The sequence below is a fragment of the Passer domesticus genome, chromosome 1 (genome assembly GCF_036417665.1).
Source record: "Passer domesticus isolate bPasDom1 chromosome 1, bPasDom1.hap1, whole genome shotgun sequence".
Taxonomy (NCBI): domain Eukaryota; kingdom Metazoa; phylum Chordata; class Aves; order Passeriformes; family Passeridae; genus Passer; species Passer domesticus.
This window is the reverse complement of record NC_087474.1, coordinates 41,361,284-41,387,334: the sequence shown is the minus strand read 5'-3', so window position 1 is coordinate 41,387,334 and position 26,051 is coordinate 41,361,284. Positions and strand designations below refer to the sequence as shown.

At 36.2% G+C, this 26,051-nt stretch overlaps 1 protein-coding gene across 2 annotated transcripts in view; it reads right to left on the bottom strand.

Annotated features, from left to right (window-relative positions):
- Window positions 1-26,051, bottom strand: part of ANO10 (anoctamin 10) — a 120,959-nt gene that overhangs the window by 78,851 nt on the left and 16,057 nt on the right. For both annotated transcript variants that reach the window (XM_064415767.1, XM_064415763.1), the window contains exons 10-11: window positions 23,200-23,391; window positions 20,958-21,086 (exon numbers count right to left, since the gene is read on the bottom strand). In XM_064415767.1, the coding sequence (XP_064271837.1) occupies window positions 20,958-21,086; window positions 23,200-23,391 (321 nt within the window). The remainder of the gene's footprint in view (window positions 1-20,957; window positions 21,087-23,199; window positions 23,392-26,051) is intronic.

Sequence of the window (26,051 nt, the reverse complement as noted above, 5' to 3'; positions counted from 1 at the left end):
ATTAGTATATGAAATAACAGACAAAAGTTTCAAAAGCTTGTTAACTACATTTATCTTCTTTAGTACCCTTAGAACATACTTCTATGACAATGCATTAACTTTTTCTTTCAACTCTACTGTTGAGAAGCTGTTCTGTATTTGTGGAGGCAAATACCACTTAGAATAAGAGTAGTAATGGATGAGCATTGTTCACTTAGAAAATTTTAAACACAAAAAAAAATCTATTGAGTAAACATAAAATTTAAACAAAAAATGAAAGACACAATTTAAAAAATCCTTCCAGCTTATATTTTAGGGCGATAACTCATACATGGACTATAAAATTATCTTTTCCATTATAAATTCCATTTTCATAATTAGCTCTGTCCCATAAAGTGGCTCTTTAATCCCACTTGCTATATTTTCACTTTGCTAACAGGCTGTAAACATACTACCTCTCCTTTTTATTAACCTGCCTAATTAACCATCAGCTTGGAGATACACACATCTGTCTTACAGATTTTTTTTGCAGTTTATTTAAACTAACATTAGTATGCTACTTTGGAATAATATCACAGCTATGCAACTGAATTAAGAGTTTTAACATAATGCTCAATTACACTGCATACAATTTTAAATGGGCAATCAAAGATGATCAGTCTGGGAAAAACAGGTTGAAAAACCATTCTTATACAGAACTGTACAAACTTTTTTCCCCTCTTCTTGTTTCTCCACAAACACAACCTATCTGCATAGGATCTTTCATGAACACATTTCTACCAATCTACTGATACTGAAAGTGAAACTCCAGAATGCTTTAGTGACTGTGTATTCATTTGACCCAATATTTCAAATATTTGCATTGAACACACGTAAGTTTCAATTCAAAGCTATGATCAAACTGCATCTTTAATAAATACATTGTCAAAGTGCCACATGCAAAGATCTGATGCAAAGTTACAAAATAACAGTACATATGAAAAGGCATGGTAATAAATTATTTCCATGAAGCAGCAAACTTCAACTCTGAGGATTAATCTAAAAGACACATCAAATTCAGTATCCTGCTTAAGCCCAGCTACTCCCAGTCATTAACATCATGCAAATTACCTGGACCAAGCACTGCATATGCCTCACTGGATGCTAACTGTACATTTTCTAAAACATTCTAGTCTTCTCCAACTTTTTCTCATAGAGTTTTCTAAGAACACATGGAAAAAAATTTAAACTAGTTGTTCCGAGACAACCTTTACAGAATTGGAAGGTCCCTGATCCCTAATCCATTTCAAATTAGATATGCAAGCACACATGACTTAAAAATTACTCTTTTTAACTGATATGGATATGGGAGTACTCTCACAACAGATTAGCAGGGAAGTTGCCTCTGACAAAGGAGTGGAACAATGTGAGAGGAAACATTCAGTGAGATCCAGAAAAACAGAAATCTGCCTACAGACATATTGCTGGGGGAAGAGAGGCAGAACTACAAGTCAATAATGCTGATCACACTGGGCAGGGGTTCTGTGCTATGGAAGAAGACAGCTTTTAGCTGAAGAAAACTGACCACTTCCCTGATGAGACATTTATACTTGTTCCATTATCTAAGTTAGATAAATAAGGAATTTCAATTCCTCATTTTCCTTCCACCAATACATGGACTATTGCTTAGCTCTAGTAAAAACAACCCCATCCCTCAACTTCTGTTTCCTAACTTGCAAATACTGAAATTTAATTTAGGTTTAAATCAATTTTAAGAATACATTGTCATGTATCAATTGATTATTTTTGTATAAAAAACAGATGCCCTTACAATGAACATTCTCCTCTGCATGCACACAAGGAAGCATATTGCAACTAATTATCAAACTTTGTGATTATCCTATCACAAATGTTTGATTTTTTTCTCTTTCAGATATATTCTAGTAGATTTGAGGTATTTGCAGCTAATATTCTAAAATAAACCAGTTTCATCAAGTGACAGGGCAATTCACCAGGAAATAAAAACATCATGCAGGGACCAGGCAAATCTGTACCTTCATCTACAATGTGTGAATCCTTCAAGCAGGAAAACCAATTATCAGATAAAAATAGATCTGCACACAGCCAGGATGGCTTCAAGCTCACTGGGGGCTTGAATACACATTGACCAAAAAAAACTCAAAAAAGCACACATGCACACAGAGTGGCAGAAAAGTTTATATAAAGTTAGGAAAGCACACATTTGGAAATGGTTGCCAACGCTCTTTGGCAGGCAGCAGAAGGCAGTAACACTGGGATGAAAAAGCATAAATACAAAAAAAAAACCCTTTAAAGAAAGGAACATACCCCTCATACCTCACACACAAAGTTTTGACAGAATGCCCAGCATTTATGGCATCCAATGGTAAAAAGATTTCTCCTGTGCAAAACAAAGGGTGTGTTCTGCTACATGTCTTCACAGACAGAGCTGAAACCTAGATTCAAATACACACCAACACAGAGATTCAAAACTTGAAACCATCTTCAAAGATTTCCAGAAGGCAGAGGATGAAGGCTTATGCTATTAAGGGAGTATCTCAGAACTGGAGGTAAGTCAGTACAAAATTTTAATTTGTACATATACTTACAATAGGCTTATAGAAAGAAAACTGTCAGTATGGTAAGTTTTAACCCTCAAGGTCTTGCAAAACTGTATACTCATTAAGAGACACAAATCACTAGCACTAAATCAGCTCTGAATTACACTTAAAATAAAATCTTGGCATTCACATTTACAATATTGAGTTTATTCTATTTTTTTATTGGTAATGTTTATACTATAAGTAGTAAAAAATTAAAAACTACCTACAGCATGGAATTAATTTATTGTGTAAATTACAGTGTGTATTTCTGGAGATATTTAGCACGTTAATACCTCTTTTTTGTAACCTCCATTTGTATTTGTCTCCTGCTCTGAAATACAACAGGCATTGAGATAACCTCTCCATACGTTTATCTAGTTACAGCAGCTCTTCTTAAAACCCTGCACACCCTCTGCCAACATGCAACCATGTAATCCTCATTGAAGGGCTGCTTTGGTCCTGCTTTTTAGTTTTTCTAAAGACACAGGTAATGCTTCACCTCCAATGTCAGTGGTCATTTACTTGTGTTTTCTTACTCTAAGATGGACTTCAATGATACTAAAATTCAGTAGTTTTGTTGGGCATTAAACTTCACATTTTACTGAGATTAAAAAAAAAAAAATGTTTATTTTTCATAAATTCCAGTTATCTAAAACAAGGTTTAGACATATCATCTGGCCTTGCACAGATGTATTGACACACTTGTTTCTCCTCATCCCTTTACTAATCTACAGAGCCTTTTCTAAACCAGCAGATTAGATGCTCTTCATGCATAGGTACTGATACTGAATCCATGAATAGCTAACACATTAAATATATTCTGGTCCTCAAATTATAAGCACATTTCTTTTAAGACATTTTAAACATGTCTCAGATGAACTTGTTCTTTACAAAGTCACTGAAATATTTCATACAATGAAAATACTGTCACTCTTTTTATCCTGACACTAGTGCCAACAAAAACATGAAGGGATGGAGGATTACTGTTCTTTATGCCTTGCACTAATATTCAGACTGTTTTTCCTTCTAAGAAAACTTACAAACTTCCTATTTACAGTCAGAAAATTTAAAAGTCAGTATTTGTAATCACAGTAGTTTGAGAATGTTAAGAATTCCTGCTCTTGGAATATATTAAAAACATAAACATAATTCTCCCTGAGCTAAGTCTAAGAGAAGTGGCATCAACAACAGTGAATCACACTGCAAATGAGCCAGCCCTGCATCGATCAACTCCAGAGACGACTGCAGCTGCCCCAGCAACAAGCAGAGGAGCCAGCCAAAGGAGGAGAAAAGAAGCCCAAAAGCAGGTCAAGGCTTGCGAGCCAGAACTTGGCATCTGGGTCTTACAGCTGTCAGGAATACTTATGAGAGAAGTCACTGTTGTCTACAGATTTTGAAAACAGTTGGGGAACAGGAAGAGGAAAAAGAAAAAAACCAAATCTATCTACAACTATTATGAGCCAAGCTAGAGCGGAAACACGATGCATGCCACCATTTGTTCTGTGGTCACAGCATTTGTGATACCAAACCACTACACCAGTGAGAAAAGTGTTATCTGCACAGAAATACAGTTTTGTAGTGATCTGGAACATTAGACTTCCAAAGAGATTTTTTTTCTGGAAAAGAAACATCGGTGAACAAGATGGACATAAAAACTAGACAACTAGTTCTTTTGTGTATTTTTTACATTTCAAAATGTAAAAGTTTTGCCTTTATTTTTATAAGAGGGATAGCCTGCCAAATTTTCCTTTAAATTCTCCATTGTGTAACTACTTCCAGCACCAGCAAGAGCTCCAATATATATGATCAACTGTTTTCTTGCCAAGTTGTATGTACCTTTTATTAAAAAAAACAAAACCAAAAAACCCCACGACAGTTTATCTAGAGATTACTGAGAAAATATGAAGCTGCACTGTCTTTATTAAGGATTCCATACTATCTAATGAGAGACATAAAACTAGGAATGACAACTGCACATTTCAAGAATCATTAAATAGAATTTGCAGTATCTAAACAAAAGAAGAGACTCAGACCAAGAAGTCTAGTTTTGCAGAAATTAATTTAAGTGCATATCCAGGCAAAAATCCAAAGCTAGTGGCAGTTTTTGGGAAAGCTGTCTCCACAGATTCTGTACTGACAAGCCAAGCAACTGCCAAGCAGTGTTTCAAAACAAAAGAGAGACTCTTGGAAAGTGCCAAAAGAGATGTTATATTCTGCCATTACAACTCATGCTCTATGAAAAGGAAAGAGAGGACACTTGTACTGGGATTCTCATTGGCTCTGTGAATCAGGCACATTCCGTACTAAGCAGATTCCCAAGGAAACACGCACGCTAGCACGGACTGCAAAAATGAAGAAATGCTCAGCTGTGAAGAAAATCAAAAGAGAAGTAGAAACAAAGACAATGCAACTTATGTCCAAAAAATACATAGTTCTGTTAGAGGTGCTTTAAACAGAAATCAAATGAACAGCAAAATTCTTGAAACACAAAATTTGACAAGGTATTTGAATTTATTTTCTCCGATCTATTCTTCCTTCTAATCAGCTTCTATGTTTAGTTGCAGATTGAGATACTATCTCTTATTTCATTTTCTGAGTTTAGAAGAACTAGTTAGTTCATTATATTCTTGACTTTGCAGTCTGATATCCAGCCCCTGAACGTCACACTTCCATCTGTTTTTCTTGGACCATATGAAGCATCAGAAAGCTGTCTCAAGGCACCCTTCTCCAGAACAATCTTCACTGTTATACAAATAAGCCCTCTAGTGGTAAAACGACTGTCAGACCCACCATATTCAGAGTTTCTGTGCACTCCCTCTCCAGAATAAAAATCTCATTCTCATAATACCTCCTAACTAAAGGTGAGCCACTAATAGTCTATCTACAACCTCTTTCGAAAGCTATTAATTGAAGATGACAAACTTCATCTTGGGCATGAGTGGTGGCTTTGTTACTGAATCCAGAGATAAAAACATGATTATTAACACAGAATAGAACTGTCAAAGGTACAGAACAAATTTAGGATAATGTCACAGAACTCCCCAGATTTTATGATTAAGAAGTATGCCAATACAGAGACAATGAACTCCACCACTAGCACTTAACTAAGCCCTTTGATTACCAAAATCATGAGTGAATGCTTGTGTTCTTTTCATTCTAAGTTACATTCCCTTTCCCTTCCCTAAGAACATTTATTCTCTAGTTCTAAATACCAGTCAATGACCTGATAACAGAAACCACCACCTTTGCTGACCTATGTTTGTGGCAGTGATTTGCATTATAACTGGCCAAACATCACCAATGCATCAGATACTTTATCTGAAGCAACTTAGCTTCACACACTGCCAGACTTAACACTGTCAAAAATTCCTAAATATTATGGTAACATTTCATAACAGAAGACTAACATGCTATCTAGTTTTAAAATAAAACAGTTCTATTTTATATCAGCAAGCAGGGGCAAAAACCTCCCATCCACATATTTCTCCTCTTACTTTAACACAGCAATGCAACAAATTGTTATTACATGAAAAGGGGTCTAAAAGGACAGTGATTCTGTATTGGCATGTATTTCCACATATTCAGCAGTACTAATGAAACAGAATTATCTGTGTGGCCAGATCAGACCTTGCACTATGCTTTTAATGACTCAAGAGCTCAGTGACGGTACCATTGTGTGTTTGCAACCTCACTGCAGGGAAAATGAAGGAGATTCTGCTGGGAGAAGTCCCTAATCACCTTCCACAAAATACTGCCTGCTAAGAACACCTCAGACCCCCTTTCTGTTCTGAGTAGAGGTGAGCTTAGGGAATCATGGCGCACCATCAGTTCACAGAACAGACCCTATCCTTTCTCACCTGACAAGCCTAAAGCCTACCAGGTAGAATTCAAATGGAGAACTTTGGTAGTGCAAGTGCAAGTGCCAAAAGAACTCTACCAACAACAAAGTAATTGTTGGCCTCCATTTAAACATTTCTTGTATGATTTCTGCCTATCATGCACATGCCCAGATATATCAGTAAATGGTTATAATTCAGAGAACAGTGGCAGAGGATGAACCACATATTCTGTTACAACTTGACAGCTAGATACTCAGTATTAATATACATTTCCTTGCAAAATTCCTTGCAAAGCCATTCACAAACAAAACTATAGTGCAAAAATACATAAACTTGAAAAGCAGGTTCAGAAGCAACAATAAAAGTAAATGTAACTCCTCTGACAAGATTGACAGTAGTTGTATCACTTTCAAAATACTCCAAATAACTGAACAGGAAAATACATAGAAGACTGCAAGAAAAAGCCCTCCAATAGTAACTGTTGACAACTATGAGGCTGGAATGTCTATTCTGTGGGGCCTACAAAGATCTGTAATGGATTGGATTCCAGATCAACAATTTCACTGACAATTTTAGTGATTAAACAGGAAAATTTGCTAAAGAACCGCATATATGATACCAAGCAAGGAGAAATCCAAGTGCTCTGATGAGCATGATTAGAATTCAGCAATCCTGAAAAACTGAAAAAACAGTCCTACTAAAGAGAAAAAAAAACAACAGAGGAAATAGTTCCAATGTACAGTCCCACTGTACAAGCTACACATTAGAAGATGAGGAAGCTTGTTAATTCAGGAAAAAAGAACTATTTAGTACAAGGTTACTGCAGAGAAGACAAAAAACCTTTTCACATGCTAAAAAGAGCATCACATACTCAGGATGTACCTGAACCTTTTTTATATTCAGAAATATGTGCACTTGTAGTTTATTTAGGTATCATCATTTTAAAAGCAGAGACAACCCTGGTGAGAATAAAATCAAGTATTTTGAAATAACTGATCTGTGAAGAAAAGTTTAAAGACATAAGTTCATGTGATTCAGAAAACAGCAGCTGGAAAGTGATAATGAAAGGAACAGTGACTAAATACTTTTCTATGTTAAAAGTATTAACCAGCTTAACTTCTACTTGGGAGATTTTGGTTAAAAATTTGTGAATCACAAGAAGAGAGAGCTCATAAATAGGTTACTTTTTAAGGCTCAAAGCCCTCATGTCAGCAATCTCACACGTTACAGGTCTGGTCAAGACTGCATGATCTGGGTTCAGTGCAGCCAAAGACTGGCGAAGTTAGATACACTGAACTTAAGGCAGGGCCTACAAAACACTTTGAATCTTCATTCCCCAATCAGCCAGACTGGCGGGGCTGTTACGTGGTACTGCAGCTCCTCTACCTTCAAACAGCCACCCTCAATGTCTCCTGATGAAAAATGGGGTAAACAGAAGCAGAGGGAGAATGATGCACCCTGAGCCCTGTCCTGCCAAAGTGAAGATTTTTCTGAGTTACACACTGAAACACTAGGCAGCCCTCTTGGGCCCTGAATGGTTTTGACAGTGGTTTTCCAAATGTAGCTAAATTCTGTAACATAAAGCACACTAGAAAGGTACCCATGGCAAAGGTGCAGTTTATAGCTACAGACGGCACTAGGCCTAAGGAATCTAACACGAATTTACCTCTAAAGGTCTTGACCTTTTGCCAAAATATTGAAGCTGCCATTGTGTGTTATACAATGCATACACATGCAAAAGGACACTTTTGTATGAGCAGAATCCACCAGTATAATTGTACAAGGGCAGTGTCTTGAGGCAATGCACTAAGAGAAAATAAAAAAAGAGGAGGTATCTTGTTTGAAACAGAGTTAAGTTTAAAGTCTTCCACCAAACTCTTAAAAGAATTCATAATACAGCTTTTTTTTCCCCATGTATTAACCACAATTATTCTGTGGGATAAAAGAAGCATCTGTCCCTTTCTATGGCTTCCAAGACTATATCCTACCCCTTACCAGATCTCTGCAGCTCAGACGTCTTCAGAGGAGAGCTGAGCAAAGCAAGATGCAGGTGCCATTATTAATGCAATGTGACATTGCAAAGGAAACTGGATTTCCTCCTCCTTTTTGTTCAGTTTCTGGCAGAAAGGCAAGTCTTACATTTAGCTTCCCTAGCTAAAATTTGAGAAATATATCATACAGAATTATATATATTCTGAAGTGGTATATACTCCTACATTTCCGCTCCAGAAGACATTTTATAACACACAGCTTTTGGTTCCTTGCTGCAGAAATTCTTCTGTATTTAAACTGTAGGACTGCAGATGCTATCAATGTCAGAGCTTAATCTACATGGAGGGTGGGAAGGAAGAGCAAGTTTCCAGCACTCTTATTCACCCCACTATCAGGAACAGTTAGGAAGGGAGGGGAAGGGACATGAAAAACAGGCTTAAAACTCAGTGCATTTGAAAATTCTCACTTTAAAGATTTATACCAGAATAAAATTATTAAAATACTGTAACAGAGCATCCATATGAGGAGGTGCACTCTTAATATTTCTTCTTCAGCATTACTGTTAACTTCTCTGGCTAACTGAGGTCTTGGTGTAACCATCACAGCACCAGAGGCTGCTTGGAAAGCCTGATCAATTTGCAAAACTCATAAAAACAGAACAACAAAATTATACAAGGCTCTACCCATACTCAGCAAATTCAGAACTTGCAATTCCAGCCACATCAATACAGCACATCCAATTAGCAAAGAACTGCAGTCTCACAGGAAATTACCAGTATGTTTTGTCCTACACGTAGCTGCCAAGATAAGCACCAAATAACCACAAATCCTAAAGAGGCAGATCCACTCATTCCTACTGACATACCCAGAGTCAGTTTCATTTGCCTGCTACAGGACCTTCCAAGTTCATGGAAGACAAGTTTATGAAGGTATTAGCATAACGGTACCAGTATCCCTTTTCCACCTGCTGTCTCCGTGGGGAGGAATATGGCTACCTCCCATTCTCACTACCAGCTGTGCCCTTGACTCTTAAAGGACCGGCTGCAGACAGAATTTAGTAGTCATTATACTCTACTCTAATTACAGAGAGTGAAACAGAAACAGGAGGACTGACAGGAATAGTCTATAATCTGCTTTGTGGACTCCTTTGTTCACATGTAAGGAGTTCACCCTCAAATCATGCTTACATATGTATTTTATGTTTTTAAAAATAATGTAATACACTTTCTACAGAATTAGTTTGTTAAACTGGCATCAAGACCACTGGAAAGATGTCACACTAATACCCATCCCATTTCTCCTGCTTCATCCTGCAATTACTAAAATTACACAGGAAGTGAAGCAGGACTGCCAAATGGAACCAATGTTAGCATGGACTGATACTTCCATGTGTTTTCAACATACTAAAATTCAAGATGTATTAATAATTTTTCTGTTACAAACCACTCTTGGCATATAACTTTTTTTCTTAAACAAAACCTCTTAGAATAACAAAAAAAAGTATTTGAATTAAATAAGTTATAAGAGTAAAAGCTATAAGAGTAAAAATCTAAACATTTCCTATAATAAACTAGTTTTTCCCATTTCACTAGATTCTAAAACAAGTTTGTCTCAGATTTTCAGTAGTTATGCATTTCTGAAAAAATACAAAATATGCTGAGATGCAGATTAACTGCAGTTTCACAAACTCTATTGCAAGTTTAATAAAAGACACCTTAATATTTGACATTGGTTTATCCATAATCCCTATACCAGGCACATGCACACACACTTTTCATCATACAACAAATCCTCTAACTAAATCTAACCTTGATCAAACATCAAGCATCTATCTGTATCTCCTTTGTGTAATTCATTGTAGAGATTTAGCTGAAAATAGGCAAGCATGAGGAATCTCCCTTGATTTCAAAAGGACTGTTCAAGGCATGAAAAAAGCAGGACACACCTCACAGCTTGCACACTGCCATAACACATGAAAAATCCTTTGAAAATTACATATCATTCCACTAATTTGTTCTGATCAGAAGAGTGAAAACCTGGATTGACACTTTCTTCCACTGTGAGATAAAAATTCAGTGCACAAATAAAGTAATTAAGGCCCAGTTCTTTTGACATTTACTTTCTAGCATGACTCATGACCATCTTCATCCTGCATTTAATAAAATGCTTTCAGAAAGACTATTAAAAACCCCCAACAAACTCTCTGCAATAGCCTTTCAATCCAGTGCTTCATTTTCTTGCACAATTTGAGCTCCAAAATCAGTTTTCATCTAAGTGTGCCAGGTGGCACTTAAAAAACAAAACAAAGGAAATGGACTTTTTTTTTTTTTTCATAAATCCAGCACATGATGCTTCAGAGCTTTTTTATAAAAGGGTTGTGAGGGTAAAAACTATAGCAACAAATTTCACTCATTTTAAAATAATGTACTATAGAACTCATGCTGCAAGCTTCCAATAAATGACTACTAATCATGTTTACAACAATGAACAGGCATGTAAAAAAGTCAACAACATGAGTACCGAAGTTGATTCAGAATGTTTAACACTCCAAATAAGAATGTCAGAAGTTATTGCAAAGAATTTTAGTGCAAGAAAGGTATATTTTTCTCAATTTTCTAACTAGGAAACGTGAGCAACAATACTACATTATGATGACTCTTTTTGTAAACAGGTGTTTATATCTAATCCACAATACAGAGGCTCCAACATGTTTGACTGGCTTTCTCCTGCTATTTATAGTCAGTTTTACTGATTTCTTATTCTCCATCTCTTTTCCAGCTGCAGCTGCAAACCCCACATTTTGTACCCTACCTGCTTAGAGACACTCATTTTCACTCTTAATCATCGAAGGATACAAATCACGAAGTGTATTTATTGTCCAATGCTGCACACAGTTTAAAAACCAAACAAACCAGCCAAAACATAACATGTTATACAAAGAAATTATTAAAAACTTTTCCTGGACACAGGAAAATATTGCAGTCCCTAAAAAAGGAACACTCCTAGTAAGAACAATACAAAGCAGCACTGCTGCAAACTGCATCAGAAATAAATGGATATACACTGGAGCTCTATAGCTCTACCTATTCACAGATTCCTAGGAAAAGCCATTATTCAGGCTTGTGCTGGCAGCTATGGGTAGCACATTTGCAGAGAATTATTTAAATAATTTAAGAGAATAATACATTATTTACAAAACAAAATAATTCAGCTTCATGAAATGCTAAACTAGTCTTGAAATGGTCGCTAAGCAAGAAGACTTTGAATGTTCATACTCTGTCTTGTCATTAAACAATTACTAATCCTAATCAAGTGGAAAGTAAACAATTAATATTAATAGGTATTAACTTGGCTTTTGTCTGGACGTTCAAGTTCCAACTGCCAGCAAGGAAGTGTATTCAGCATATTCAGGCTTGAGCTGGAAATATTTACACATTAAAGGAAACTTCTTTGTAGGAAATATTAAACTAAGTGAGTTTTAAAGAGATCTGAAAGTTTGATTCTTAGAGAGTTCTCTAAAATGTCTTGTAATTGTCTGCAAAGATCTGTTTTCTATTCATCCTCCCTTTTGAAGTTCTGTCATTCTGGCGTCCTTGCACAATCCCAGAAGAAACAGGAAAAAATATTCTTACTCTGTCTTCTCCTGCTGTTCTTCCAGGCTGACACTTCTGAAGCCCTTATTAGCACAGTTCAGAAATGTGCTCTCTTCCTACAGTATGTCTCCCATCCAACCTTCCTAATAGGAATACAGCAGTATCTACCAGAAATGGCTATTCATGAGGAATGGCACCGTCTCAGACACAACTATTTCTGATTCCTACTGAAGGAACACTGAAGTACCCTTCTGGAAAGTTCAGATCTTTAGCTAACTAGCACCTGACACCTTTTTGGCTCCCTGTTTCTACCACCACCCAGATGACAGCAAGAAGAGAGTATTACCTTTTTGGTATCATTGTTTCTACTAAGACACCTACAAGGTTTTCCCACAGCGAGAAGGCTTCCTGTGCTCTTAACTTTCACTATCATGTCACAACCACACTCACAGAATCCAACTTAAGAATTAAAAATGCTTTTCAGACAGAAAAGACAATTGAAAAAAAAAGCACAGAGAAAACCTATGAAAATTCAGGGTAGAACCAATAAATATGGTAATTACTTATGATGCCAAGAGTATATCAACATTAGCTGCTTAAGCAGCATTTTACTTGAGCATAATTCAAATTCTTTTGAAAGAGTAAGTACACCATTGTATAAAAGCATTGCACACTTTCCCAGGCAGCTCTGGCCAGACCATTTTCAGTTATTAGACAAGTTACACTGGAAAACATCAGATTCTGGGAATTAATTTTGAAAGAGTGTGACTACATAGTTGGCTGTACTAATTTACTCTTCCCTTGGCCTCTGCTGCAGAAAGGATCCTGGCCTGTAGAGACCCCTGATCTCCTCTAGCTCAGCCATCCTTTGCACAGTGTCTTTAAAGATAAAAATCACATTCTGAATTGTGTCAGCAAGGAATGAACATTACTGCCAAAATGCTCCAGTTGGGGCCGACACAGTAAAATACATTAACACATTCCAGCTATCAGGGTTGAAAAACCTCATGCAGTACTTTGATTTCTTGGTGTCCTACACATTATATATGTGCCCATTTATTCAACACATTTTAGTGCTTGTACACAGTTTGAAGAGCACAATTCATTGTGATTATTTTTCAATTTCAAACATAGCAAATTGAGAACCTGAAAATGGAAAGGTTTGAGTAAAGAACAGAAAATAAGGAGAAACAAACGAAAATTAGTCACAAACAGGAAAATACCATTTTAAGCTCTGAGACTTTAAAAAAATCTGTTGGACTATTTAAGCTAGTTATAGATGGTATAGATGTTATGCTAGCTATAGATGTTAACACACATTTTCATTTCTATCCTAGCAGAAAGCTATGGAACAGAACTTATTTAGATCTTCAAATTTTTTTTGTTTGTTTTCATTCTGACACACTTTTGGCATTAAGCTTTATTATTTAGAATGACCAAAAAATCAATACTAAATCAGAATGAATATCTCAAAAGAACCAGTAGATGGCAATAAAAAGATCTCTGATAAATTCTGATTTTGCAAATAAATATAATCTGTAGTAATGTACAAACAGAAAAACTGGATTATTTTTAACCTCATTGATATGGTTCCAGGAGGCTTCTTGAAACAGCTAACATTTATAAAATTTTATACAGACAAATCCATGAATCTTTCCCCACATCTGAAAGTGAGAAAAAAACCCAAAACCCTGAGAACAATCTGTTCCTGTAACTCAGAAGAATAACTTATCTAAAATATTTCTTCACTTTATATTAAAACTAAACCTACAATTTCAAGAGTCTTTTGCAAACGAATATGAATATAAAATGCACTGATATTTGACTTCATTTCTACTCTTAAAATATTGCCTAACAGTAAAATAAACAAACAGCACAATTTGTTAAGTCTTTAGACATAGTCTTTATATAAGTCTTTATAGCTTTAGAAGCTTTCATAAAGTCTCACACTGAGGCTATTCAGAAACTACTGGAAATCTTTGCCAGGGTTTCAGCTTGAAGTTAAAATATCCAACTATTTTTATGTCTCACAATTTCAATTCTAGGAATAAACTGCAGTGACTTATCTGTCTGGCAGAGAATAAAAAAAAATCAAATTTGATTGTATTAAAAAGAAAAACATACATATTTAATTTTTAAAGGAGGGCTTTTAGGTATGATTTCTTATATATATATTAAGTAAATGTTTGCAGCTGAGGTAGGGGTATTCTAGAATGGAACAATATGTTAATTAAAATCACTAGTGCTTTGTATTAACCTTTTTTAATATTTAGCATCAGTAATGCTGCATTGTTCAATTTTCCTATATTTTCCCATATTCACCACGTCCAAGTCTTGGCTAGGAAGTCTGTTTTACTGAAATAAAATACTTGATGAATTAAATTGCCAAATATTTTCCAAAAAACAAACCATAAAGCTGTCAGTAATGTTTCCACCTTACCATGAAACATGTTTGAAAAACAGATTTATATTTAACCTCCTAATTAATATTTTCTCATTATAAGTAAATAATCAAATATTTTTTCATATACATTTAACTATTAGGAAGAAAATGAAACCACATCAAATACTTACCACTACATACTCTAACTTATATCTGAAAACTGACAAACCACTCAGGTTATAAATGTAGTATATATGCATACATGTCATTATGGAAAAAACACATTACCACAAAAATGAATTAACACATGGAAAGAGAGATATGTCAAGACTGTTTCCAAAAGAATTTCAGCAGTAAGAAAGTTAAAAGAGTTGCCTAACACTCTCAGAAATTATTTTCTCTGATTAAAGAGCAAATACATTGAAGACAAAGAAAGAATATACACTGCAATTAGCAGAAAGACAAAATGGGATAAACAAGAAGTAAAAGCACTTTTTTTTTTTTAAAGTGCCACTGACAGCTTGGAAAGCAGAGACTGAAAATTTGGAGGGGCCTGTTGGAGAGCCATGTACAGGGTTGAAAAACGTGACATACAAGCATAGGTTGAAGAAAGTCGGTTTGCTACACATAGATAAAAAAAGTCTTGGGCAGGTGGGTAAGATCTAATCACCTTCTTCCAGTGCCTAACAGGTAGTTTTCAAGAAGACAGAGGTACCCTCTTCACAAAGTTGCACAGTGAAAAAACAAGAGGTCAAGAGCTACGAAGTTGCACCAGAGAAACTTTTTTCTTCCCGTAAGAAAAAAAAACAAACAACTATTATTTGCCATAAGAACAATTAAACAGTGGACCAGGCTGCCCAGAGAAGTGGTTGACTTTCTCTCACTGGTAGTGCTCAAGTCCTAACTTATCTTGATAAAGGCATTGAGGGTCTTAATGCAGGGTCCTGCTTTCAGCAGAAGATTTGGGCAAATAATTTCCAGGGGTCCCTTCCACCTACCCTGCTCTATAATTCCATATGTGGAACTCTGCAGCTTCTATATCCTATGTTAGTATCTGGCAATAACAGAGATAATTTAGCAAAAACACCACTTCATGCACAGCTGTTGGGCTTCAACTTTTGCCTTCTGTGACTCCATCAGCATCAAAGGATTCATACATGTGTGTATGCTGATGCAGCCTATTTTTCTGCATTTTTTCCTAGTTCCTTTTCTACTAAAGTTGGCCCTTACCCAAAATGTATATTTAGCATATGTTCTAAATCCCAAACTCATGAGTTCTACATGAACAAAGCTGTTTGCTCCACACATGCAGCACACTACACCATGCAGGACCATGCCTCACTTCCACCTAGGCAGAATGGAGTTGTGTACATCACTGCCAGGAAATAATTCAACTAGAACTGCTTTGTAAAACACAAAATTACCCAGCTTTACCAGGAGAAAACAGATTGCACTGAAATCTGTTGCAAAACACTTAAGAAATTTTAAAGGCAAAAAAAGAGGGAGAAATGCTTTAATTTTGACACAACAATCCACCTAAATTTGCTTTTGCTCAGAAAGTGAACTCAAAAGAACTTCAACTGCACTCAGGATGCAACGTTTACTGATTTTCAAGTTTGTGGAGTATGCAAAGTACAATGATGCCTAGAACTAGATGATAAATATACCTTGTCATCTACTAAAATCCAAACTGTTTGACTGTGGTAGTTTTTCCCAGTTTCTCTGGCACACCATTTCAGAAACAACTGTCAAGCTTACTTGTTGAGCTGACTGAGTCTTGGGACTACTACATCAAGATTGTTCAGCAGAAGCTCAGAAGGCTTCTAATCTATACGAGGAGGCCTTTGTATACCAAGCAACTCTCAATCACTTTGACTTTCTATCAGCTTTATTGACACACTACGACTCCTGCTTTCCAGCCTCTTATAAATGCACCATCAGCTCCTTCTCACTCAGAAAAACCAAAGCATAAGAAAGGATTACTTCCTTTATTCTACTCCATACCTCTTACAGAACCGACTTTTTCTATGATGCTGATTAAGATCTATGTCCTTACAAGGAGGCCATGAAATTAAATCAACACAGACCAACTGTTTAAGCCATGTTTACTACAAATACACCACCCATGTCCCTATGCGAAGGTCCTCATTTTCATCTACAGCACAACTGATTACATTCTTCCCAAAATCATGTTTCTAGATGGTAATGTCAGATTTTCTATTACCATTATCAAGAAGGACCTTCATTACTACTTAGTATTTCCAAGCTAATACCCAAATCCCTCATGTGACCTAGATCATCCAGGCTAAGTGCACTTCTGCAAAAAAGCTTTCCATTAGTTTACTACACTTCAGGGCTGGATACACAAGTTGCTTTTGGAGGCTAGGACACATTCATGAGGAGCTGTACTTCACAGCTACCACTTCAAAACACCACTACTGATGTACTGTTAGAAGGAAAAATGACTGTTTAAGAGTTGTACTTAAGAGTAGAACTGATTTCTTGAAGTCAGCTCTTAGAGTAGTCCCAACCCTGATTTACTTCACATTCCTTAAATTTATCAGAGTCCACATCAAAAAGAAAGACTCATCAGGAACAAAATTCTTTGCCAACAATTTTTGCAAGAAGAATTTTAAAAAGCACTGCAGAATTAAAGTTACACTTGTTTTAACCTACTTCCCTAACTATGCACCAAGTTTCTTCAGATTTATTTCCTTTTTCTGTTGTTCAAATCAGGGTAGGCAGTCAGAAGTGATCTGGAACAGTTTCACACAAGCACAGACAGGTGCTTGGAATGTCCCACTTTGCACCTGAATTCACACCAGAATTATGTGTCTATGGTGAAGTATGAATAACTAAATACACAACGTGATACAACTGTTTTAAAATTATGTTAATAAGGATTTATTGTTTCCTGCTTTAAGGGCATTCAACTACTTATTTTTGTTTGAAAACTGCACTGGCTGTGCTCAGTCAGCATCCACCCATAAGTAAAAGAGGGGAGTTTCATTATTCTGCTCCTGGTTCAAATCACGTTGCCATGGAAGCAGATGTTGAATTGATGAAAATAGGTCAACTGTTCAAAAAAAATCACTGGCTTAAAAATTATTATTAAATTTTATTATTTTAATGCTTGCCATTGTTTTGAAATTGGTCATATTTTATTCTGTGGTATTCTAATTAACATTTACTTCGCTCACATGATACATATTCCCACCAAAAAATGCAGATAGCATCAGAGTTAAGAGTTGTTAATGGGAAAAAATATTTTGCATAAATCAGTAGGGGTTGGGTACAGAACGCTTACAAGAATATCACACACAGTTCTTTGTTACTTCACTAGTGTGGTGTTAAATGTTGCCATATAAACTGTTTCCATTTGAAGAGTATTAGTATTATTCTCAAGAAGCACAAGCATTTTTTGAAAAAAAAAAAAGAACAAAAAAACCCCAGGACATCACTAATACCTATGCCTGGCTTTGACAGCAACACTGCTTTTCTGTTTAGCTGTGCATCAAACAGATATATAAATACTCAACTGGAGTCTCAGTTACTAAAAACTTATTAAAATACTTAAAGACAGCTAAGATTTAAGTAGGTTACCCCATCAATAGAACATGTGAAAATACACATAGCCAACTCAAAGAAATTTCTCTCTCAACATTTTATAACTGCCTGCCAAGATGCTGTCAAAATAGTGCAAACACACAGTAAAATGTTCATCTTCACCTCCAGTAAACATCAGAAAATAAAATAACTCACCTGTTTTTCTGAGTCTCTGCTAGGTGATCTAAAACACTTTTCTATCAACACCCTGACACATCTGAATTTTTTTCTACCTTGACACTGACATACTTTAGATGCATCAGGGTTGTCCTAGAAGTTTAATGTAATATATTCTGTTCCTGAATATTTCTTTACAACTGAAATGCAGAGTTTAATCATTAATAGATGCCAATATATGAGATTTGCGCTCCTTACATAGTTCAGAGATCTTTCTGTAGATTAAGAGATACTTAAAGTAAAAAGGCTCAGTGGTGCAGAAGTCCTTCAAATTTAATCCAGCACAAACCTACCACAGCACTGCCGTGTGTCTCTCACACACCGCTGCTCCTGCCCTGCTCCCTAGTGAACAGGGTCAGACAGCTTCTCCCACACCAATTCCCTGATCTGTTTCATCACACACCAGGTAAAAGAAAGTCCCAGTGCAACATAAGATGGGTGTAAATACACACGAAACAAAAGCAAAAACATCCTCATCTCTTCAAGCTGACAAATCTATACTGTTGCTGTTCATAGCCCCACAGCATCCAGTAATCCTTCTTTCTTCCAACCTTTTATAATCAATGTTTTGACCTGAAATATGTACAACAGAACTTCTGATTAAAAAAATTTCTGTAACTAAGAACACGTTTAACTGTCAACACAATTGAAACAATTTTCAACAGAAATAAAACTCATGTTTGCTGTGCTCATTTTAGAATAGTTTTTTTTAAATTAAATTTCTGTATAAAATGTCTTTCACTTTGGAGAACTCTTTTTGACTCTAGAAAGTTCAAAATTTGTGTAATGAAATTTTTTGCAATTATGTATGAGCTCTCTTTAAAAAACTACAACAAACCAACAAAAAAAACCCAAACCCCACACCTGTGAAGATGTTAAATACTCTTTAAAATATACTGAAAGAATGTCCTTAAGGAGACAGCAAAAGTCTTACATTTCACATTGAGTAGTTTTGAAACTGTTTATAACCAACCAACAACATTCAAAAAAAATCACATGGCTCGTTATGCTCCAGAAACATACTGTAAGACTCACTTGTTTGTTTTGTATCTCTCTGTTTTCTCAAACAATAAATAGTTGTTAGTAACAGAAAAACAACCATCAAAAAAGTCAAACCGGCATATTTAAAATCATCAGGCATAGTGGATACTTTTGATCATAACTTTTTGAATAGATCTTTTCTGACCACTGCATTATGGCTTGTTGTTTGGTTGCTTTGGGTTTTTTTAATTAAGCAAAATAATTAGAGAAAACTTGACTTTTCTTTAACCAAGTTAATACTGGTTAATATAATAATTTCCTCTGGCTTATCCAGCATTAGCCTCCAACAGTCTCTTCATACCATGATAATTATAGATTGGTGGTCTTCACCAAAGCTGCTTCTCTATATAAGACAACATTTTCTCCCTCTCCTCCCCTCAGTACTAATTTACCGTTTCCGTTCAAACTTTCTTCCCTTTGTTTTCTGAATCTCCCTTTCCACGGTATTTATAGACAATTTGAGATACAATGTTAAGGAGTTCTAAGAGCTACCTAATTATTATGCTGTAATTCCTGTTCCCTAAAGGGTTGCATATAAACAGAATTTCAATTTAGAGAAAAATGCTGTTATTCTCCTTTGGTCTACCAAGAAACAGACATCTGCCTAGAGATCAAATAGCCAGCTTCACATTTAAACTGATAAAAGTCTAACACACAGCAAGCAAAGGCAAAACCAGCCCCATCCCTCAGCTGTGAGAAATCCATACTGCTTACATTTACTCATCTAGTTTTCACAATATCACCTTTCTAGATATGTTGTCCAGTAATGAGCTCTATCATTACATCTGACTTGCTAAATTAGTTTTATATTAAAACTACACCTCACTGAGGTTAATGCAAATGTCTACATGTGCATAACAGAAGAGTGCATCAGGCTGCCTGTAGATGCAAATTCCAGCAAACCAGTTGACATGATTCACATTTACAGATAACTCTGCAAACCTTAAGGCTTGGAAAATAAAACTCAAAGCAAGCTCATAATTCATTGCATAACACTTAATACCTGTAAAATGAACAAAAAAGAAATACATGCTCCTGATGCACCTCTGTAAGGTGATGCACTTTTGTAACTACACATACAAAACCCAGACCTTTTGCCATGAGAAAAGTAATGCAGTTTCTAAAAGCTAAAATAGAATAATGGTAAAAGTCAACATAATGCAATACAAGAAAGCCCTGAAGGAAAAATTTATAAAGGCAAAGTCCTGCAATATCAGTTCTCTAAAATACCCCCAGTCATCCCTCCACGTCTGAAAAGGAATGATGCTGATGTGCTTACTACATGGAATTAGGAAAAGATTAAGCCCAAATGCTGTTATAATCACAAATATTTACAGTCATGACACACAGTTGTTTCAGATAAGCCCTACAGGATACATCCATAAAGATTATGTAGGAAGTCGTTTTAAGATACGTTGGGGTCACAACCAAAGCAGACAAATAAACAGTTCACAAAAAATGTGATTATTTTGCTTCTGGAAATAGCACTACTTAATACTTGAAGAACATGAAGCAACAAATGCACGGTATCTTGGGAATGCTTGGGAAAGTACGGCAACAGCATTCACAGTAAATGAAAACACAGAAGAGAAAGTAATCAAAAAGAAAGACTTTGAAACACTTCTTTGATAGGGAAGTCTTAATTTCCTTCTAATATAAGATGTGAGGGAAAGTCTAATTCCTGCTATCATTTCCACTGGTGTTTGTGTTATTTGCTACAACATGCTTTTTTTGAAGGCAGACTTACCTCCACCAATGCCACAGTCAGAACAAGGTCCACTTTTGAGTCTGGGAAAAGGGCATCCACTTCTGGAGACATTCCAATCAGTATACAATTAGTAACAACTGATATTACACTCATACTTTCAAAGGCCAACTGAAATAAAACACAAATATATTTACAGTTATGACCATTACCTCTAGCTTACTAGTTCCCAAATTGCTCTGCATGATACTTCTCTCTTCACAAAAGCCTCAGAAGACCCATTAGTTTTAACTTATTTTCTGTCATCTTTTGAATTCTATGGCACAGGACTTGTTTGGCAAGCAGTCCAGGCCTCATCAGCTTGACAAGACCACAACAAGGTTGTAACCTGAACACATGAAAGAAAGAGCAAGCACTCATCGACAGTTGTACTCCCAAGCAACTTTATTTCAGGATAAAGGAAAAAGTGCAAAATTCCAAGAGGAACTAGTAGTCCTAACACTGGATTTGGACATTCCGTATGAATGTTAAGAGGAAAAGGTAAGAATGGTTCAGAATGCCTTTTTTAAACCACAACCACTTGACATTTGTTGACAGATTTACATTTAAACACATGCAATAGCACAAGTCTAAGAAGCTCTTGCCTACAGAGCTCCCACAAAATGTCTGAAAATATTAATATAGCTTAACAATTACATTTGCAATATAATGATTACTTATTCCAAGGTCCTGTCTGGAATGAGGAAGACTGACACAGAATTGTAGTGACTGTCACAATGAATTAGCAGAAATAACTTTCTCCTTGACAAGAAGCTAGTGACTCAGCTCACCTGATAAAATAATTCCAGTATTCCTTTAACAGAAATCTTTCAGCAAATGCTCTCATTTCCCATACTAAATGGAAGACTTGAAAATTTAGTTATTATTTTTAATTCACAAAGTAAATTTATTTCTCCCATTAGTTAAAAAATGACACTATAAAATAGAACTACTGTACTAATAATGTAGAACTACTGTACTAATAATGTTCTAATTTTTCAGCCTACTCCCTTCATTGAAACACACTATTCTAGCAAAAACAAATGCTATTAATACACCTGCAGCTATACTTGTGACTTATGATCACAGCCTGATTATTCTGGTGGTTACACAATTGGTCAGTGCAGCCATGCCATTAAGATGCTGGCAGCATAGATCTGGACTGAGGAAATACATCCCATGTTAAAATGCAATCAGATTATAATTTACACATTTTAATGGCATATTAATAAAAGACTTCACCTCTAAGTACCCTTCATTAATATCCATGTATGTGTCTAATGAACATTGCTCAGAATCCTTGGTTTGCATGTTTTTACTGTTTTACTTGAGGTTTCAGGATTTCATTTCTCAGCTCTCACTTGCTTCATTTGATAACATTTACAACCCCTCCAAACTGAATAAGCCACTAGCTCACTGTGCCCTTTATCTTCATTACATAACATTAGAAAACCTGTTAAATAAAACTAGAATATGGATCATATCCTAGAAAGGTCACCCAACCTTATCACATTCCCTTATCAAGCACTGCTATTATGGAATACTAAAGTTTCTGGGTGCAATTTAGTCACTCCAGAAAACTCTGGTCAGGATCAGTTCACTGATGCAGCACACTCAGCAGGCACCAAAATAGCTGGTGGCAGCATGACAGCATGGAGAAACAAGTGAGGACAGAAAATGCTTAACCCAGTACTATTACCATGAAATTGTTTAGACAGACTACAGTGCTCAGGCTGTGCAGAAAGTTCCAGCTCCTGCTCACAGATCCAGGTTATTTTCAAATTAGCCAGCTTGAGCACCAGTAACCACGGGTGCAAGGGCCACAAGCCTGGCTTAGGAATCCAAGTACTTGCCTATCCTTCCATTTCTTTGGAAACCCCTGCTGCACTTCACATCTCTGAGAGAGCATCAGAAGTTACCATTTCTAAAATACATGGGCTATAAAGAATACTGGGCACTCTCTAGAAGCTTTGCTATGTTGAAGTTGCAACAGAAGTACAATACATACACAAGAACTAAAGAAAAGATCTGTTTTCTTTTCCAAGGCAGTTGAAAGGCATGTGGTCAAAAACCCCACCAAAAATATCACTGGGTATATAGTTGGACAGATGCTATTCCAAGACACTGAAGAGAACAAAGTACTTACTGAACTTTGAAGTGGCTCATGGGACAAACACAAAGCTTTCATACTGCTGCTGAAACCTCTTTTAAACAAATGAATAGAAAAAAAAATCACAAAAATTACCTGCCAAACACCAATATTTGCTGTGGGTTCTGCAAATGGACGCTTGTAAACTCTGCACATCTTTAAGGCATCAGAGTATATCTCTGTGATGTTGTTTAACACTGCAAAAAGAGCTGCCAGTGGATAAACACATGAGAAAAGACTCACATAGCCAAACTGTAGGAACAACTCCAGGTAATCATCAAAAGTACCCTGAAAAAGAGCAAATATAAGAACAACTTTAACCTACACAAAAAACTATGAGAAAACACAGTTGTAAACATGTTTCCTCATCCCAAATTAGTTGCTTGGAAATGACTGCTGATGGTAGACAAGAATAATTTTTTTTAAAATCCAATTAATTTGGAATTATTCAATCACTAATAATTTCTTATAAGTGGAGGCCCAGGTTTTTCCTTTTGCCTAATGCATTTTATGCAAGTCACACTTCCTATCCGTATTACATGAAGTAATTACATAAACACATTCAACCTATGCAGGTTTCTGAGCATCTCAGTTAAACAGTAACAGAAGGAACAGTGAGGAATAGAAAAACAGCACCATGCATTTAAACTGGCAGAACATTCTCCTGAGAGCACTGTGGCAATAAAAGTCCTAGCATTTCAGACTGTCCGTGAAAGACCTAACCAGAATGGTGGGCTGGTAGATAGGCAACTCTTTCCCACTATTTCTGCTTGTTTATTTAAAAATGGGTAGGACAGAGTTAGTGGACCACTTGAAGATTGAAATCCACAAGGCAGCACTGACATCTGAAAGGAACCATTAGTGCAAACAAAAAAACCCTATTTAACAAATCCCAATAGGTTTATCCCCTGATCTTTAAACCAATAATGTGGGTACTTAAATGCTGATTAAGTACTCACGTGTAGGTGATCATACATTTATCTGCATATTAGTTTTGTAGTATTAATAACAGTTTGCTATGATTGCAGCATTTTTTTATGAAAGAACCAAACCAAACCCTTTTAAAGAAAAAGTGTTCATAAGCAAAGGAGGATGAAATACCACAGAGAAGTTAAAGTAGGATCTAGGTATCTTGTATTTACACAGACACATGTATTGTCCTCTCTCTCAAAACTGAAATTATGAAGACTTGACAGTAACTGAAATTATTGCAAGAATGACATGAAAGTGGTTTTGGCTTCATGCATCAGCCACATGGTTATCTACTCTTTTTTGCCCGTCACAGCTGTTAAACTGACTGCCCTCTCCAACACCTAGTGCTTTTTTCTCCTAGGAAACAGAGAGAGGCGGTAGAAGTCTGCAAGCTCACAAATCAACATGGGTTACTCATTAATTGTATTTCTCACTGGAGTTTGTTTTGAAGTTCCACAGTACAGCTCAGTCTCACAAAGCAGTCCGCAAGCCAGACTATGGAACAGCTACCTAACTTTTAAAGGCATTAAGATTTTTTCCTCAGAAACATTTTGTACAAGCTCTGAATTTTACCAACACCTTCTTTAGGGACATTTGCAGGAATGTCCACTGGAATGGCGGCCACACATCTGCTATTGCTATCATTTTCTCAGACAATCACTGCAGACAGAGAGAGAACTTTCTTTTGTGCTCCTCCTTCTGGTAACTGCACAGTATTCCCACTGCTTCCTCACGCTTTTCATTTCCTTGCCCAATGCCTACTGGCTTTTAGAACAGCAAAGTATGAAGTAAATAAGTATTTGTTTTTCTCCTACTCAATTTATGAAACTCTGTGTAGGAAAGCAGGAGTCTGAGACAATGTTAAAGAAATTTGTAACTGTGCCATCAGCAGCTACAACATCAGCAGCTACAACATCAGCTACGACATCAAGGAAAAAAAACCAAGGAATAAATTAAGGGAGAAAATTAACTAGAGGAGTGAAGTAGAAGTTAGAAAAATAATAATTAAAAATTACTGCAGGATGTTTCTACATCTTAAACAGGGTTATTTGAAAAGTAAGCAAGAATGAAGACAAAAAGAATAGAGAATTAAATGCTGAAGAGTATGCGAAAGAAGAAATCAAAACAAAAGAGCTTGAAACACAGAATTCTGTCAAGACTCCTCAGTTACTAAACAGTCAAATGCTTCCCCCTTGTGACAGTTTTAATTTTAGAAATATTCTTGCCTGCTGACAGCTCACTGCTTGCAAACAAATCAGCGGTCTAATATTGTTTATTCACAAGCACAGCAAAACAATAATCTTTAGACTGAATATAAAATTAAGGATTTGAATACACAGTATTTAGAACTGAAACCGAGGCTAGCAGTGGACACATCCAAGGCAAAGTCCTAACTCTCTACAATTGACCTCTTGGGTACCCGTGAAAAACTATTCAGGGTACAACATTACAACAGGTGCAGATTCATTTGATCCAGCTCTGCACAAGAAGCACTGGGCAATGTGACTCAGAGACACCACACACTGGTTTTGTATGTGACAGCTGAGAATCAGGAGTCAGCTCAGGTCTAAGAGGCAGAGCTTATTTAGTCAGGCTTGATGCTGACACAAAACTCTGGGAGCTGGCCGATGTGCAGGTGCAGTGCTGGACTGTGCTGATTTACCAGCTCAGACACTAACGCAGGGATTTCTCTTGTGTTCTGCACTGCAAGACAGGCTGTCTAATTCTATCTCACTTCAACCTTCACACAGGAACTCAACTGTACAGTTTTTAAATTGTAAAGGTGATAGTTCTTTCTTCTTTTCCCATTTCATGGCACTTCATGCAGGAAGAAACTGATATGGTGCTATTACCAAACTTCAAACTGCTAATGTCTACCTTTTACATGAAAGGTACACTATCTACACATACTTATTCTGTAAGCACAAAAATCATACAATACTAAGACTCTTGTGACTGTGCTTGCAGCATCTGAT